The sequence below is a fragment of the Lampetra fluviatilis genome, chromosome 9 (assembly GCF_964198595.1).
Source record: "Lampetra fluviatilis chromosome 9, kcLamFluv1.1, whole genome shotgun sequence".
Classification (NCBI taxonomy): domain Eukaryota; kingdom Metazoa; phylum Chordata; class Hyperoartia; order Petromyzontiformes; family Petromyzontidae; genus Lampetra; species Lampetra fluviatilis.
In genome coordinates this window covers 13,889,091-13,903,690 of record NC_136283.1, presented here as the reverse complement: position 1 = coordinate 13,903,690, position 14,600 = coordinate 13,889,091, and the positions used below count along the sequence as shown (strand labels likewise).

The 14,600-nt window shown below is 52.8% G+C and overlaps 2 protein-coding genes across 10 annotated transcripts in view; one reads left to right on the top strand and one right to left on the bottom strand.

Annotated features, from left to right (window-relative positions):
* The window catches only part of P4HA1 (prolyl 4-hydroxylase subunit alpha 1), a 38,612-nt gene extending 36,076 nt beyond the window's left edge, over positions 1-2,536 (top strand). For all 6 annotated transcript variants that reach the window (XM_078859866.1, XM_078859864.1, XM_078859865.1 and 3 more), the window contains one exon: positions 147-2,536. In XM_078859866.1, coding sequence (XP_078715992.1) covers positions 147-217 — 71 coding nt within the window. In that variant the 3' untranslated portion in view covers positions 218-2,536. The remainder of the gene's footprint in view (positions 1-146) is intronic.
* The window catches only part of LOC144934233 (toll-like receptor 3), a 41,527-nt gene that overhangs the window by 11,408 nt on the left and 15,519 nt on the right, over positions 1-14,600 (bottom strand). For 3 of the 4 annotated variants that reach the window (XM_078859856.1, XM_078859855.1, XM_078859858.1), the window contains exons 4-7: positions 10,942-11,133; positions 7,759-9,290; positions 6,850-7,065; positions 2,520-5,293 (exon numbers count right to left, since the gene is read on the bottom strand). In XM_078859856.1, coding sequence (XP_078715982.1) covers positions 5,077-5,293; positions 6,850-7,065; positions 7,759-9,290; positions 10,942-11,133 — 2,157 coding nt within the window. In that variant the 3' untranslated portion in view covers positions 2,520-5,076. Of the gene's footprint in view, positions 1-2,519; positions 5,294-6,849; positions 7,066-7,758; positions 9,291-10,941; positions 11,134-14,600 lie in introns of those variants that run through there. The other variant, XM_078859857.1, reaches the window with a different exon arrangement.

Genomic DNA, 14,600 nt, shown 5'->3' with positions numbered 1-14,600 from the left:
ACCGAAGCGCGATGGCCATTTGTGAAATCATAGTTTTTTAATCGACTATCTCACGCTTTACTCGACTATTTTATACTTTACGCGTGTGTGATTTATATCTGTGTATGTGCTTGTGAACCCCACCACCGGCCTGCTCGTCCCAACAGTGTCCAACAAGTGGATTCACGAGAGAGGCCAGGAGTTCCGGAGAAAGTGCGGCATGACAGAGACGGCGTGACGAGCTTGAAGGCTTCTTCTCCCCGCCTCTTCCGCTGCTGCTGTCCCTCTTGCTTCGCTTCCTTCACGGCCTTCTTTCACCCGCCGGTCCTTTTACCCGTCGCCGCGGCGAGCCGGCAACGCACTCCAGGCCTCTGCCGCGAGCGGGAGCCGCCCAGCGTCCCGAACCCCCCCCCCCCACGTCCCCGCCGCTGCGTCCACCCGCCAGAGAGAGGGCAACCGGTGGTCCACGGACGCACTAAGGGCCGCCTTTGAATTAAGATCGTAACTCATGCCCAGACGAAAATAACGGTGAGGAGCTCGATGGGGTAAGTCAGGGGAGCGTGCGGGGCACCGTGGGGCTCGCCTGTCCCAGGCCTCGCTGCTCTTTAAGCTTCTCGCGTCTGGCCACGCCCAAGCGCGACGAAAAGTCGCACAAGCCGAGCGATGTTCAAAGTGCGTGGCTCCATGGACTCGCTGTCCCTCTGTCTAGCCCCCCCGCCTCTCGATCACCGCATACTCCAAACACCCCTCCGACCGCTTTTTAATTGGTTGTTGATTTTGACAACTTTTGCCGACGCCAAAGTTAACTCTTGACAACCCTGGCAAGGGTTTGAATCATTGATTTTTTCTGTTTAGAGAACAAAGCAATGAACAAAGTGATTGTATTGAACGTGTGGGTTACAGGCTGCATGGCTTCATTAAATCAAGGTGATGTAAATGCATCACAAATACATCACAGATGAAAGTATTAATGCTCTCCCTAACCCAAGTGCACGTTTATATAGTTTTTTTTACATTAGCATGACAGTCTGTTGTTTTTTATTATGCTGCAAATTCATGTCTTTGTCAATAATTGTATTTCTCTGGCTGAGCTGGCATTTATTTTCCAAAATCGCTTGCTGGAGCTCGGCTGTACCAAAGCTGGGGCCCTCGACGCTTGCCAGTTCATTTCTCTAATCTTTTGTGTTCGTGCAAATGCCTGGTGCTACTAACAGGATTATAAATATGCATTTGCCTCGTTTGTGGGGTTTTTTTTCCCGGTACAATTTTTGTTTTCACAGGAGCCACTTTCAACGTCCGTTTGGAATAAGTTTTGTGTTTAAAGGCAAAGACGCGAGTGTTCCTCGTCGGCAAACGTTTTACAAAGGGAATTGATAGGAAACACGCGATGGTTACACGATTTAGTGATAGGGATGAAAATAGCATGCTGGAAGATCAGCCATGACCTTTTGTGCCTTACTGTGGTGGTTTTGGCATGACCCAGCTCCTCCTTGACTTGCAAACAATCATGCCCGACTTCAAAGTAACTCGAGCGTACACAGCTAAAGTTAGTGAACAAATTACTCCTCAACTGAGCAATTCTATACAAGAATAGAATTGAATGAATTTGAAACCGCATGTGAACTTTTTTATACGACCAGCAGTAAGAGAAACTCAAGTTGTGATTGGGTCTATGTTTTAAAACGCGCAAAAAGGCTCGTCGTGATGAATCTGCCGCCCTACCGCTTGCCGTTTCTGTCTCGCGGGAAGCCAACCAATGAAGTTACTTGTGGCGGCATTTGTAACAGCGCTGTCAGCACCAAATACTGAATAAGTGTTTGAAAACCTTAAGTCACACGGAGCAGTGGGGGAGCGGCGTGCATTTTGGTATTGGAGCAAACCAGCGTTTGGCCAACCAAACGCTAACCAGCTCGACATGGTGATGCGATATTAACTCCCTCGCCTAGTGTACAGGAGGCCATGAGTTCGATCCCGACCCTGACGCCTGCTGTATATTTGGAGTTTGCGGTGTCTCTCTCCCCATGGTCGCGTGGATTCTTATCCAGCTCCTCTGCTTCCCTCCACATTTAGAAATGTGCGTTTAGAATATTTGGCTGCTATAAATTTCCACATTATAAGCCACTTCGTTGAGCTATCATTTGCGATGAGGTCACTTCTGAAAAAGAGCTACATAGCTCAGTGGGCCTTACCTGGTTAAATAAATGATAGAACTCCTCCCACTTGCCCTCAATCCTAACCCTACCTCTCTCACCCCCACCTCTTGACACTTTGGTAGGGCTCTCCTCATTTGTTTATACTTCTCAGTTTCGGGTGCTCAGAGCGCCGCTCGCCAAAGCCACCCGTCGTAGAGTGTGGGCCCCACGCGGTGAATATGGTGTGTGGGCATTTGCTGGTAGCGCGCGCTAAGATTCCACGCGACCGACCGGCCCTGTTCTGTTCGTCGGACTTGTATGTGGGGGGGAGGGGGTCGCTGTTCCGTAGCCCGGACGGACTTCGAGTGTTTTCATGTTCGATTTGTGGTCAATAAAGACAGCCCCTTGCGTTTTGGTAAAACGTTTATTTTCTCCGCGTTCTTATTACTCGCTTATTAACAAACAATAAACCCGAAGTGCATAAGCGTACGAAAATGAAAACCCTCCGTGGGAAAGTGAAAATCCTCCGTGAGAAAGTGAAAATAAACAGAAGACTGGAGAATGTTATTTGTTTATCAAGACCTACAAAGCCAACTGCAATATGCATTAATACAAGCACTGCAGCCAACGTGGAGTCCGGGAAGTAGAGTAAACGGTCCACTGGATATATGTTGAACTTCTTTCGCACAGTACGTAGCCAACCGTGCTCATCGGAGGTGCGAGGACGGACAAACGAAACACAAAAATCAGTTCTAAAGAAATTAGTTTTCAATCTAGATTTAAAAGTGGCTTACTAATATCGTAAGAGCGCTCCAGACGGCTGCATAACCGCATCCTGAAAGCAGCTCTTTGTTTGATGGCTAGCCAAAAGGCATTGCGAGAATGGCCGGAGTTCACGTGCTGGTTTATGCTCCTTGAGATCAGCAAGGCATCGATGGATTATCAGTCCACGTTAGATCTTCATTTTAGTTTTAATTTTGTGGACCACTGTAACAGAAGTTCGGGACATTGCCCAAGACTGAAGACTGCGATGTGACTGACTGACCATGACAATTAAAAAAAAACTTTTTTCTTTTACAAAACCACTAAAATATTCCTTAATTATCACTAGTGCCGTTGCTAAAACTTATTACCGAAACGTTGCTGCTGAAGCTGTACAAATTCAGATTAGGGATGAGGCATGGGGGGGGGGTATGACAGGGGCAGCCACCCCCATTGAAATCCCCTCGTGTAAACGGACTTCATAACAGCAACGTGGACAGCTGTGTGACCACATACGGAGCTGTACGAACGGGTCAAGCGAGATCAGTGGATCCAGGGTAAGGGGACTTCGGGGTGGTAGAGGGGAGCATGCGGAGAGTATGCAATGTCCACCGCCTGGTGTGGGGGGGAGGGAGGGGGGGGGTTCCTACTGGAAAAGTTTGCCAAGCGAGCCCCCTTCCTATCCCCCCGCGAGTCTCGACTGTAGCAGTTGACCTGAGGCAGCCGTGAGGCCTGTGGGGCCGAGTTCTTGGCCTCCCACGAGGTTCTCTAGCTCGGAGAGCCCGGTTGGCGTGGTCAGCCAAGGGGAAGCGAGTGACATATGCCAAAGTGCCATAGGTTGGCATTGCGTAATCACGCAAGTAACAAGCCCCATCTTAGTTCCCTGCAGCAGCCTGCGGTTAGACACAGTCATCCCAATAAGTACCCCGAGATTGCGTGAAAAGACTTGGTAACAATCGTGGCACCCTTAGTGTCCGCATACCAGCTCCGCAGTGAGTAGGGGAAGCATCGGAGCCATGAAAACGCGGAACTTTGTCCCGCCGCTAAGATAATAACAACACCAAGCACTGGGAAAGCGAATCCGCTACCCAGTGGGCCAGTGTCGGTCATCTCAAGACGTCCGATTCTGAACCTCCGTTGCTCTGGTTAACCCTTTCCCGTTCGGAGACGTTCCCAAGTTGCAGGGTGGGGGTCCCGTTCTCCGTCAAATCTCGGAACGCGCAAGCGGCTTGCCGTTAATTTTAGAGATGCGTAGCATCGTGTTTCAAAGATATTGTACTCACCGGAGAGATACCTGGCACCAAACTGTGCCGCACGCCCTCCCGCATGGCCTTGTGGAAGCTTCGGTATCAAAAAAGTTATTTTATTTTCTTCCGATTACCGTTCCGATGATATGCATGTACAGGCAGTCCCCGGATTACGGAAGGGTTAGGTTCCTGAGAAATATCCATAACCCGATTTTTCCGTATGTCGGAAAACTGACCAATTTTCCCCCAAAATCAAGAAAAAATCCCCAAGCCGGAAATAGTTGTGCCTCTCCTACCATTTTCTCTCAGCACTGTATCACATTGTCATCCATTTTCTATCGCTACATGTATCGCTGTACATACGCTCTGAACTTTCATTTAATCGATTATCTACCCTAAGACTACCCATTAAACTAATGGAACATATACTGTACCCAATTGTTCATTTTAATATTAACAGAAAGCAGTCGCTTCCGGATGTTTACAGTGCATTCATCTAGGCCGAGACTTCACATACACACACAAACACACGGATACACATACACAGTACATACTGTACAGTAATGCTACAAAAGGAAAAGAATTACGCGATGCTAAAAATCCATTTACCTTAATCCTCTTGAAGCTCGGGTTCAGTGAAGGCGGCGTTTTGGTGCAGCGCGGTGAGGTCCATCCGCAAACTCACCGACTTGCACTATTTGAACTCGTGTAACTAACGCAAACATTTCCGCATATTTTTTTTTTTAACATGATTTATGGGAGCAGTTCCGTAAAGTCGGATTTCCCTAAGTCAGGTCTTTCTTAACCTGGGGAGACTTCAAAAACGAATGACGTACACGCACGTACATCATCGGAACGGTAAAAAAGGGGTTAAGCGAACCCATCCGAGGTCTCGACCGCCGTACCTTTGGCAAGCTTACCCGACGACAAACAAGCCAGGGGTGGGGGGGGTGGTGTCAGGCGTTGCCGAGCGCGATGCGCAGCTGTTGCAGGAAGAGCGGCAGCCGCTTGGGGTCCTGGGGCCAGCGGAGGACGCAGTGGCTCGGGAACATGGCGGCGCGCAGGCCCAGCTTGTGGAACAGCTCAAACTCTGGGAAGTCCTCCAGCAGCGCCAGCACGACGTCGTCGCGGTTCTGCTCGATGGCGCGTTTCCGCGCCTGCGCGACCGCGAACCTGTCGGTGGCAGCGCGGGACGCACCACCGGCTGTCGGCCTAATCCGTGCAAGTGCCACCAAGTTGTAATTTCTTTATCAATCAATTCACATATCTGGGGTTAAGTCGTCATCGTATCAAATGAAGTGCTATTCCATCTTGGAATTTGGTCTTCGGAATAGATTAGCCCCTGCCATAGGGATGTGGAATTTCTATCAGTGAGTCAGGGAGGACAGCCAAATAAATGTGGGTGGTACTGATAAAAAAACTCATCAGTTTATATTCCAGCAGCTGATAAGCATGAAATGAAAATTTTAATTCAGTTTCCTACACTCAGATTTAGGTTCTGGCGGAGTCATGATGCTGGTCGTAAACACCAGCGGAACGTCGCAATCAATGGTAAATGTTGCGGGTTTGCTCTCCAACACACAACCGGGTGTGCAGAAGTTGTAACTCATTGGCACAATCTGCTCACGTGACAAACCTTACTGATTGGCAGTGTTGAGTGGAGGTGGGTTTACGAAAAACGTTATCATGAATATTATTTATTTACCCCTACCAAAGGAATAAGGGATTTCCTCCACTGGCTCCATTAAGCAGAGAAACACTCATTTGAATCTGACCCACGAGAGCTGAACAAGCAGTGTAAAGTCAGCTGTGGTTTTGGCGGTGAGATGTTAACTCCCTCGCCTGCTATACAGGAGGTCGTGGGTTTGATCCTGACCCTGACGCCTGTGTATTTGGAGTTTGCATATTCTCCCCGTGGTCGCGTCGATTTTTCTCTGGGTAGAAACATGCGTTTAGAGTATTTGGCTGCCATACATTTCCACGTGATAAGCCACTTCGTTGGGATATCATTTGTTTGCCGGGTCACTTCTGAAAAAGAGTTGTAGAGCTCAGTGGGCCTTACCTGGGACAATAAAAAAAGTTATATTTAGTTCAGACTCAAAAGTATGGTTATAGCCAAAGGGCCTTGGATGAACCTAACATAGGGCTGGGGAACCTACAACCCGCAGCCCAGAATTTAATATTTGTCACTGTGAGCATCTTGGCTACACAAATCAAGAACTGGATCGGGATATGTCTAACCTCTCAAAACACCGTTTCTATTTCCAACACACGCAGTCCCTTATTCTGTCACTGCAGTGGACAGCATCGACCCGACGCCTGTGTTAACAAGTGGGGAGCGGCAGTGTAGCGTTTAGTGCGCTGCACTACAAACCTGGCGACCCAAATTATATTCCCGCTCGCAGTCAACAACCAGTTGGCGATTATCCGAACTGTTCCTGGGCCTCCCCTAGGTCTACTCTGCCTCAAATGAGTACCTGGTGCCATGTGTAAAACATCGGAACTAGGGAGACAAAAGCGGCCGGGCGTAGTGTTGGCCAGCCTTCATAGGTGCTCGCTAACAGAACTTTCCCCAACAGTCTGTGAGGCTATACGGGGGTGGGGGGGGGGGGATCTTCGTCTTTCTTGCTGCCTGAGGTCCTATTGAAAGTCTTTATTCGGCCCTCAGTAAGGAGGAGGCTTTTAAGCAGCTCTCCCCCCTGTCCGGGAGCGGCGGCGCGTGGACTCACTTGCGGTAGTAGGTGTCGCGGAAGAGCGCCCTCGTGACGACGACCAGCACCCGCCGGCTCTGCTGCATGCTGCTGCTGTACGCTTCGGCGCGCACCTCTCCGCCCGGCAGGTCGCGCTCCTCCAGCCAAAGCTTAATCCCGTTGTCTTCCAGCGGCTCCAGGTATCTGCTCGTCCAGTGCTCGTCCTCGCACGAGCAGATGACGAACACGTCGTAGCTGCGCCGCCACCGCCACCGCAAAAAAACGATCAAGGACGTCGTTAGAGGGTGGTTAATGTGGGCGCGCACGACCGATCATCGTGCTTGCAGGCGGCGGTGCGCGCCTAGGAATCCAGCGCTGTGCGGACAAGTGAGTTTGGGGTCGGAGCTCACTTTGATTTTGTGCCACAAAAGTGCCGTGAGCCCATCCGCGCGGATTTGAGTGTGTTATTGCCACCAGTGCGTGGGTTTTCTTTGTGAACTCTGGTATCCTCCCACATCCAAAACTTTAAAATGGATTTAAACATACCAAAGAGCTGTGGGTGTTAGCCATAATCAGAATCTTTATTTATCCTGGAGAAATCCGATGAGCTATGAAGCTCTAGTAGACAGCAGTGTTGGACTGCTACCTATAGATGTTAGGGTGCTCACTGCAGAACGTATTTCCATCGACGGTTGGATGGATGTGACAATCAATGGTCTAAAAAGTTAAATAGCCCTACCTTACCCAATATATAAAATACATGTGCGTCTGCAGCTTCGAGCCACTCAGCCGTTTGTAGTACGGATAACCTAAGCCGAGACCTACCACTTGTCTGTGACGCAGAGCGGTCCTGGCTGAGCGGGCGCTCAAGGTCGCACAAAGCAACAACCGACGTCACTGAAAACGGCCTCGACCAACGCCGCCCAGATCTAGCAGACACCACCGCACCTGTACTGCGCCCGTCTTGCGGCGCCCACGTCCTGGCCGTCTTCTTCCCCGTCCCCGTCGTTGACGGACGGCAGCGACTCGTAGCCAAGCACGCGGTTCCCTAGCACCGAGGCGAAGTACTGCAAGCGCCAGCCCTGAAAGTGGACGAACAGCGCGACCACGACGACGGAGAGCAGCACCGACTGGCTGACCACGTACATGACGAAGAACGGCGCGTGGTCCTTGCACGCCAAGGTGTCGAACGCCAGCACGGACGTGTTGAAGTAGCTGGGCGGCGTCCGGCAGACGTACTCCGTGGCGGCGCCCGGCACGTGGACGTGCGCGCGCCTCGGGGATCCGGTGGTGTTGCGCAGCCAATTGGCGAACCAGCCGAGGCTGTCGCACGTGCAGTCGAACGGGTTTCGCGTGCCCAACCACAGGTCGTCAAGGTGCTCGAACACCTCCCCGAACACCTCCTCCGGCACGCCGGTGATGAGATTCCTGCGCAGGTCGAGCGAGGCGAGGCTCGTCAGCGGGTTGAAGACCCCTGGCGGGAACTTGTCCATGTTGTTGGAGTTCATGTTGAGCAGGCGAAGGTTGGAGAGGCCGGCGAAGGCCGCCGCAGGAACCTCGTCGAAGCCGTTGAACAGCAGCTCCAGCGAGCGCAGCTGCCGGAGCCCGTCGAGGTAGAGCACCGGCGGGTTGTTGTGCTTCCAAAGGCGGGCCAGGTTGTTGTGCCCAAGCTTGAGCGTCTGCAGCGCGGTGAGCCCGCGGAACGTGTCTGCGAGCACCTTGCCCATGTTGTTGTTGCTCAGGTCGAGGTAGGTGAGGTTGACGAGGCCGTAGAATGGTGACCGGTCCGTGTCGAGGCTGGTGAGACGCGTGCGCGACAGCCACAGACGCCGCAGAGAGGGCGTGTTCGCGAACGAACCCGACGTGAGCATCACGTACGTGTTGTACGACATGTAAATGTCCAGCACGGCGCTCAGCCCGGCGAATTCGTCACCCATTAACCTCTGGTTGAGCTTGTTCAGCCCGAGGTCGAGCCTCTGCAGGAGCGGCGTGGACTGAAAGGCGCCTTTGGAAATTTTCGTAATCCCCGAGCGGGACAGATTCAGGTAGAGCAGGGGCGACTGGGACAGGGAAGACAGGGTATCTTTTCCGATTGCGCCGAGACTCCGCGAACTGTTGGCCATGTGCAGGTACTTGAGTGCGCTCAGGCCCCTGAACGTGTTGCCCGAGAGTCTGAGGAGGTTGTTGCTCTCCAAGACGAGCTCCTCGAGGTGTTGCAGCCCCGTGAAGGCGTCGTCGTCGATGTCGGTGAGGCCGTTGTCGGACAGGTCGAGCCTCGTGAGGAAAGGACACGAGGCGAGGTACTGGAACGGCTGCGACTTCACCGATCGCAGCTGCACGTTCCTCAGCGACAACGCTTTGAGGGGCACCCCCTTGAGCTTCTGGCACAGCGAGGTCAGCTTCGTGATGGGTGAGCCCAGCGCCGTCGAGTCCAGCACCAGCAGGTCAAAGAGAACGTCTTTGAAACAGCCTTCTGCGAACTGACAAAGACAAAGATCCCCCTCGTGTAGCCTTAACAGGGCTATTTGGGGCAAGTGATGTTGGCGAGCACCTATGAAGGCTGGCACGGTACACGAGGGGGTGGGTGGCCAGCACCACACCCCCTTTGTCTCCCTAGTGGCGATGTTTACTTCACACCACACCAGGTACTCAATTGAGGCTGAATCGACGAATGGGAGGCCCATTGCCACTCTTATTGGTCGTGAGCAGGAATCGAACTCGGCTGACCGAGTTCATAACGCAGTCCACTCATCATTGTGCCACCGTTCCCCATAAAACTGAGCACACATACAGACACACATACAGACACACATACAGACACACATACAGACACACAGACAGACACACAGACAGACACACATACAGACACACAGACAGACACACAGACAGACACACATACAGACACACATAGACACACAGACAGACACACATACAGACACACAGACAGACACACATACAGACACACATACAGACACACAGACAGACACACAGACAGACACACATACAGACACACATACAGACACACATACAGACACACATACAGACACACAGACAGACACACATACAGACACACAGACAGACACACATACAGACACACATACAGACACACATACAGACACATGCGCAATGCTCATTAACAATCAGCCAACTCAGTTTGCCCATGATCAAATCACCTGGGATGCACCCAATCTAGCAATATCTCAAAATGAAAGCAGTACTGAGCCTGGATAAAGCTTGGATGGGTTTCGACTATTCATAAAACAGGCGTTAAAGGATGGAAAACTAAACTGTGGGCAGCAAAGGGCAGTGCATAAAAATTAACTGGTGTACTATACTCCCTACCTCCGCAAGACTGCACTGACCAGGGTGGTGAGGTCAAATAACCCTCACGGTATGACAAGGCCCTTCTTCTAGCAGTGGATTACATGTGCATACTCATTCTGAGGTATACTTGTTCACAAATAATACTCTGTTTGGTGTGCCTTATGTCAATACTGTATCTACTTTTCAAAAATTTGACCGCATCTCGTATTAAGTTTGTAGTTTAGTGGAATGCACCTGTCCAGTATTAGTCCCCAACTGTCCACTCGCTTCAGCTTCAAACAGCAGGATCGGTAAGCCAAGATCATGCTCGTGAATTTAGGGCCCATTAAATAATTCCTCACATCAAGGCCAATGTCTCTCTGCACCCGTCACGTGCTGTTAGCTGTGGCGCCAAACAAAAAACTGCAACATTGACCTCCACCAGTGTTCTTCATATATGTTCAGAGGCGGGCCACTTTCACTGGTAAGTCATCAGTGTGAGGGATGCCACACGTTTTAAAATATTTGGTTTGGCAGCACGATAATGGGTGTTTTCACCTTTGTGTATTGTTGAGCGCCGCACTAAAGGCCACCACGGGCCTAGCAATGAAGAACATTGGCCAACAGAAACCACTTGCATCAACGTGGCATCTTTCCGCCAGCCAATAACAGTTTTCACACGGACAGCTCCAGTGGTCGTCCCACATGCAAACCCTCGAGGTTGCTTGCGCAGCTTTACAAGAAGCCTTCAATTATTTTTCCCTCTAAAAAAACCACCACCAACAGCCGATCCGACCCCACACCGCTGCATGCCTCCTCGCCACTCACAGTTTGCAGGGGGTTACGGGACAGGTCAATCGCGTATAAGCTGACGTTCTGCACGAACAGGAAGTCCAGCTTTTTGAGTGTGCGGATGAAGTTGTTCGAGTAGTTCAGGTAACGGAGCTGGGGCAGCTGCATGACGGTCCCGATCTTGACCGTCTGCAGACGATTGTGAGTGACGTTCAGCACCGTCAAGTTCTGAAAAAAACACACAAGGAGGCATGTGCCCGTTCGGTTATGGCGTTTTCCTCTCGCCTGCTGTTCAGTTTGTACAACAAAAATTATGGCGTGAATGCTCTTGAAAGCCAGATATTTGAGATGGAAATCGTTTTTTTTTCATGCTTCATTGGCGTTCAGACACAAAGAGAAGGAATTTTCCATTCTGGATTCCCTTAAAGAGCAATGGCACACATGCCGTATAACCAGGGATGGGGGGGGGGAATCACAAGATTTTGCTCGATATACAAAATATTCTGTACTCCCACATGAAGCCCATCATTTACTTTTGCACACAAGTGAGAGGTTTACTAGGCTGACCAAGTGAAATGAAAATAACTTTTTTCCCAACTGTGACCAGCCTGAGAGACCACTGCATGTAACAAGCTGGATAACTGTCAGACAAAAAACACGCAGTATTCAGACTCAAACGTGAACAGAGTCGTCAAAGCTCCTGATGCCTCGTTTTCCACAGCCAATGGGAATCGTGCTGGAACCGGGATTGGAAGCTGGCAGTTGAGTCTGCATGAACCAACCATGATGGATCCTCCAAGATGAATCACAGAGCCTATTCACCAAGTATTCTACAGTGGTACCTCGGTATACGACCGCTTTGGAATATGTCGAATTTGGTATACGTCGTGTTTTTACGAGAGAAAAAATGTCTTGGGATACGACGTCTTGCTTGGGATGCGACGTGCTTGCTAGAACTTGTATGGGTCGGGATGAGTCACCGCGTACAGTACCCGCGTATGCCTCGTTCACGACTAAAACAAAGCGAGAAGGGGCGGGGTGGCATGGGGGAGAGGGGCGGGGGGCGTGGAAGGGAGGGGCGGGGGCGTGGGGGGAGAGTGGGAGGGAGGGGCGGGGCGTGGGAGGGAGGGGCGGGGGGCGTGGAAGGGAGGGGCGGGGGCGTGGGGGGAGAGTGGGAGGGAGGGGCGGGGCGTGGGAGGGAGGGGCGGGGGGCATGGGGGAGAGGGGCGGGGGGCGTGGAAGGGATGGGCGGGGGCGTGGGGGGAGAGTGGGAGGGAGGGGCGGGGCGTGGGGGGAGGGGCGGGGGTGTGGGGGGAGGGGCGGGGGGCGTGGGGGGAGGGGCGGGGGACGTGGGGGGAGGGGTGGGGGCGTGGGGGGGAGGGGCGGGGGGCGTGGGGGGAGGGGCGGAGGGCGTGGGGGAGGGGCGGGGGGCGTGGGGGGAGGGGCGGGGGCGTGGGGGAGAGGGGCCGGGGGCGTCGGGGGGAGGGGCGGGGGCTTGGGGGGGAGGGGCGGGGGGCGTGGGGGAGAGGGGCGGGGGCGTGGGGGGGAGGGGCGGGGGCGTGGGAGGAGGGGCGGGGGGCGTGGGGGGAGGGGCGGGGGGGGTGGGGAGGAGGGGCGGGAGGCGTGGGGGAGAGGGGCGGGGGGCGTGGGGGGGAGGGGCGCTGGGCGTGGGGGAGAGGGGCGGGGGCGTGGGGGGGAGGGGCGGGAGCGTGGGAGGAGGGGCGGGGGGCGTGGGGGGAGGGGCGGGGGGCGTGGGGAGGAGGGGCGGGAGGCGTGGGGGAGAGGGGCGGAGGCGTGGGGGGAGGGGCGGGGGGCGTGGGGGAGAGGGGCGGGGGGCGTGGGGGTGAGGGGCAGAGGGCGTGGGGGGGAGGGGCGGGGGGCGTGGGGGGGAGGGGCGGGGGGCGTGGGGGAGAGGGGCGGGGGGCGTGGGGGGCTGCCCCCATGGAGGGTGGAGCCCTGGGTCGAGGCGCGTGACGTGCCACGTGACCAGCGCAGCTAGCAGCAGCGCGGTCACGTGGCTTGTGTATGCATTTTAGTAATTAGTGTCTAAATTATTTTACACAACCCCATTAATCTAACCTATATAATTCATTTTTTGTCTGTCCGTCCATCCGTCCGTCTGCGTACGCTCCCTACCGGGGGATTTAGCTCTCGGACCGTGGGGTTCGGCGAGATTAAATTTTGCAGGTGGGCACGCCCCCGGCCCCGCGGTAAACTTAGGCATTTCCGATTTTTCGTCTCTAAACTTTAAATCGGACCGATTATCGATTTAGTGCGATGTATCTTTATTTATTTATTTGACGCTTTATTTATTTATTTACTCTTGCCGGCCGGCGGTTGCCCCTGGCAACGAGTAGCGACGCATTCGCTGCGGGGTGGACGCCATTTTTAATTAACGTTATAAATATGCGCACGCATTAACACGCGACTCTGAGGTAAATTCATCAAAGTTTCACGTCCTCTTCACTCCCCTTCCACCCCAATGTGTGCAATTACTATTATAGGGTCGGTAGATAATAAAAATATAGCGATTAGACAGTATTATTGTAGCGCGGGGGGGGGGGGGGGTTAACGGGCCCAGCACCCAGCCTCAGCCGGGTGGGCAATCTAGGCGAGGCCGGAGGCTCTGCACGGTACTAGGCCTCGACACGCAACTCTGTCAGGCGACGACTCTGTGGTATAAACTCGATATACCCAGCGTTGCCCGGGGGAAAAATACATTTAAAATCTTCTGAAAACTTTAAAACATAACATCCCAATGAAAATACAACTGTGTAATTAAAATTCTAAACCCGACCGCGCCAAGAATCGATTCTCTGAATCGCGAAAAGGAATCGACGGTTGTAGATTAATTTAGAATCGCCTTATTTCCGTTTAATATAAGTTGGTTATAGAGTTGATATAAACTGCTACGAATGGGAAATATCCGGCGTTGACCAGGGCTAAAATGTAATTAAAAACTCCTGCAAACTTTAAAACATAACATACGAATGAAAATAAAACTCTGTAATTAAAAATGGAAACCTCCTATGCGCCAGGAATCGATTATTTGAATCGCGCAAAGGAATCATCGAAGGTTGTAGATTCCTTTAGGATCGCCCTTAACATGTGGTGAGGGAGAGTGGTGAGTGAGGGAGAGTGGTGAGTGAGGGAGAGTGGTGAGTGAGGGAGAGTGGTGAGTGAGGGAGAGTGGTGAGTGAGGGAGAGTGGTGAGTGAGGGAGAGTGGTGAGTGAGGGAGAGTGGTGAGTGAGGGAGAGTGGTGAGTGAGGGAGAGTGGTGAGTGAGGGAGAGTGGTGAGTGAGTGGTGAGTGAGTGGTGAGGGTGAGTGGTGAGGGTGAGTGGTGAGGGTGAGTGGTGAGGGTGAGTGGTGAGGGTGAGTGGTGATTGGTGAGGGTGAGGTTGAGTGGGGAGGGTGAGTGGCGGTTGTTAGTGGTGATTAGTGAGTGGTGAGGGTGAGCGTGAGTGGTGAGGGTGAGTTTGAGTGGTGAGCAGTGAGGGTGAGTGGTGATTGGTGAGGGTGTAATTGGTGAGGATGAGTGGTGAGGGTGAGTAGTGAGGGTGAGTGGTTGTTGTGAGGGTGAGTGGTTGTTGTGAGGGTGAGTGGTGAGGGTGAGTGGTAAGAGTGAGTGGTGAGGGTGAGTGACGGTTGTGAGAGGTGATTAGTGAGTGGTGAGGGTGAGTGGTGAGTGTTAGT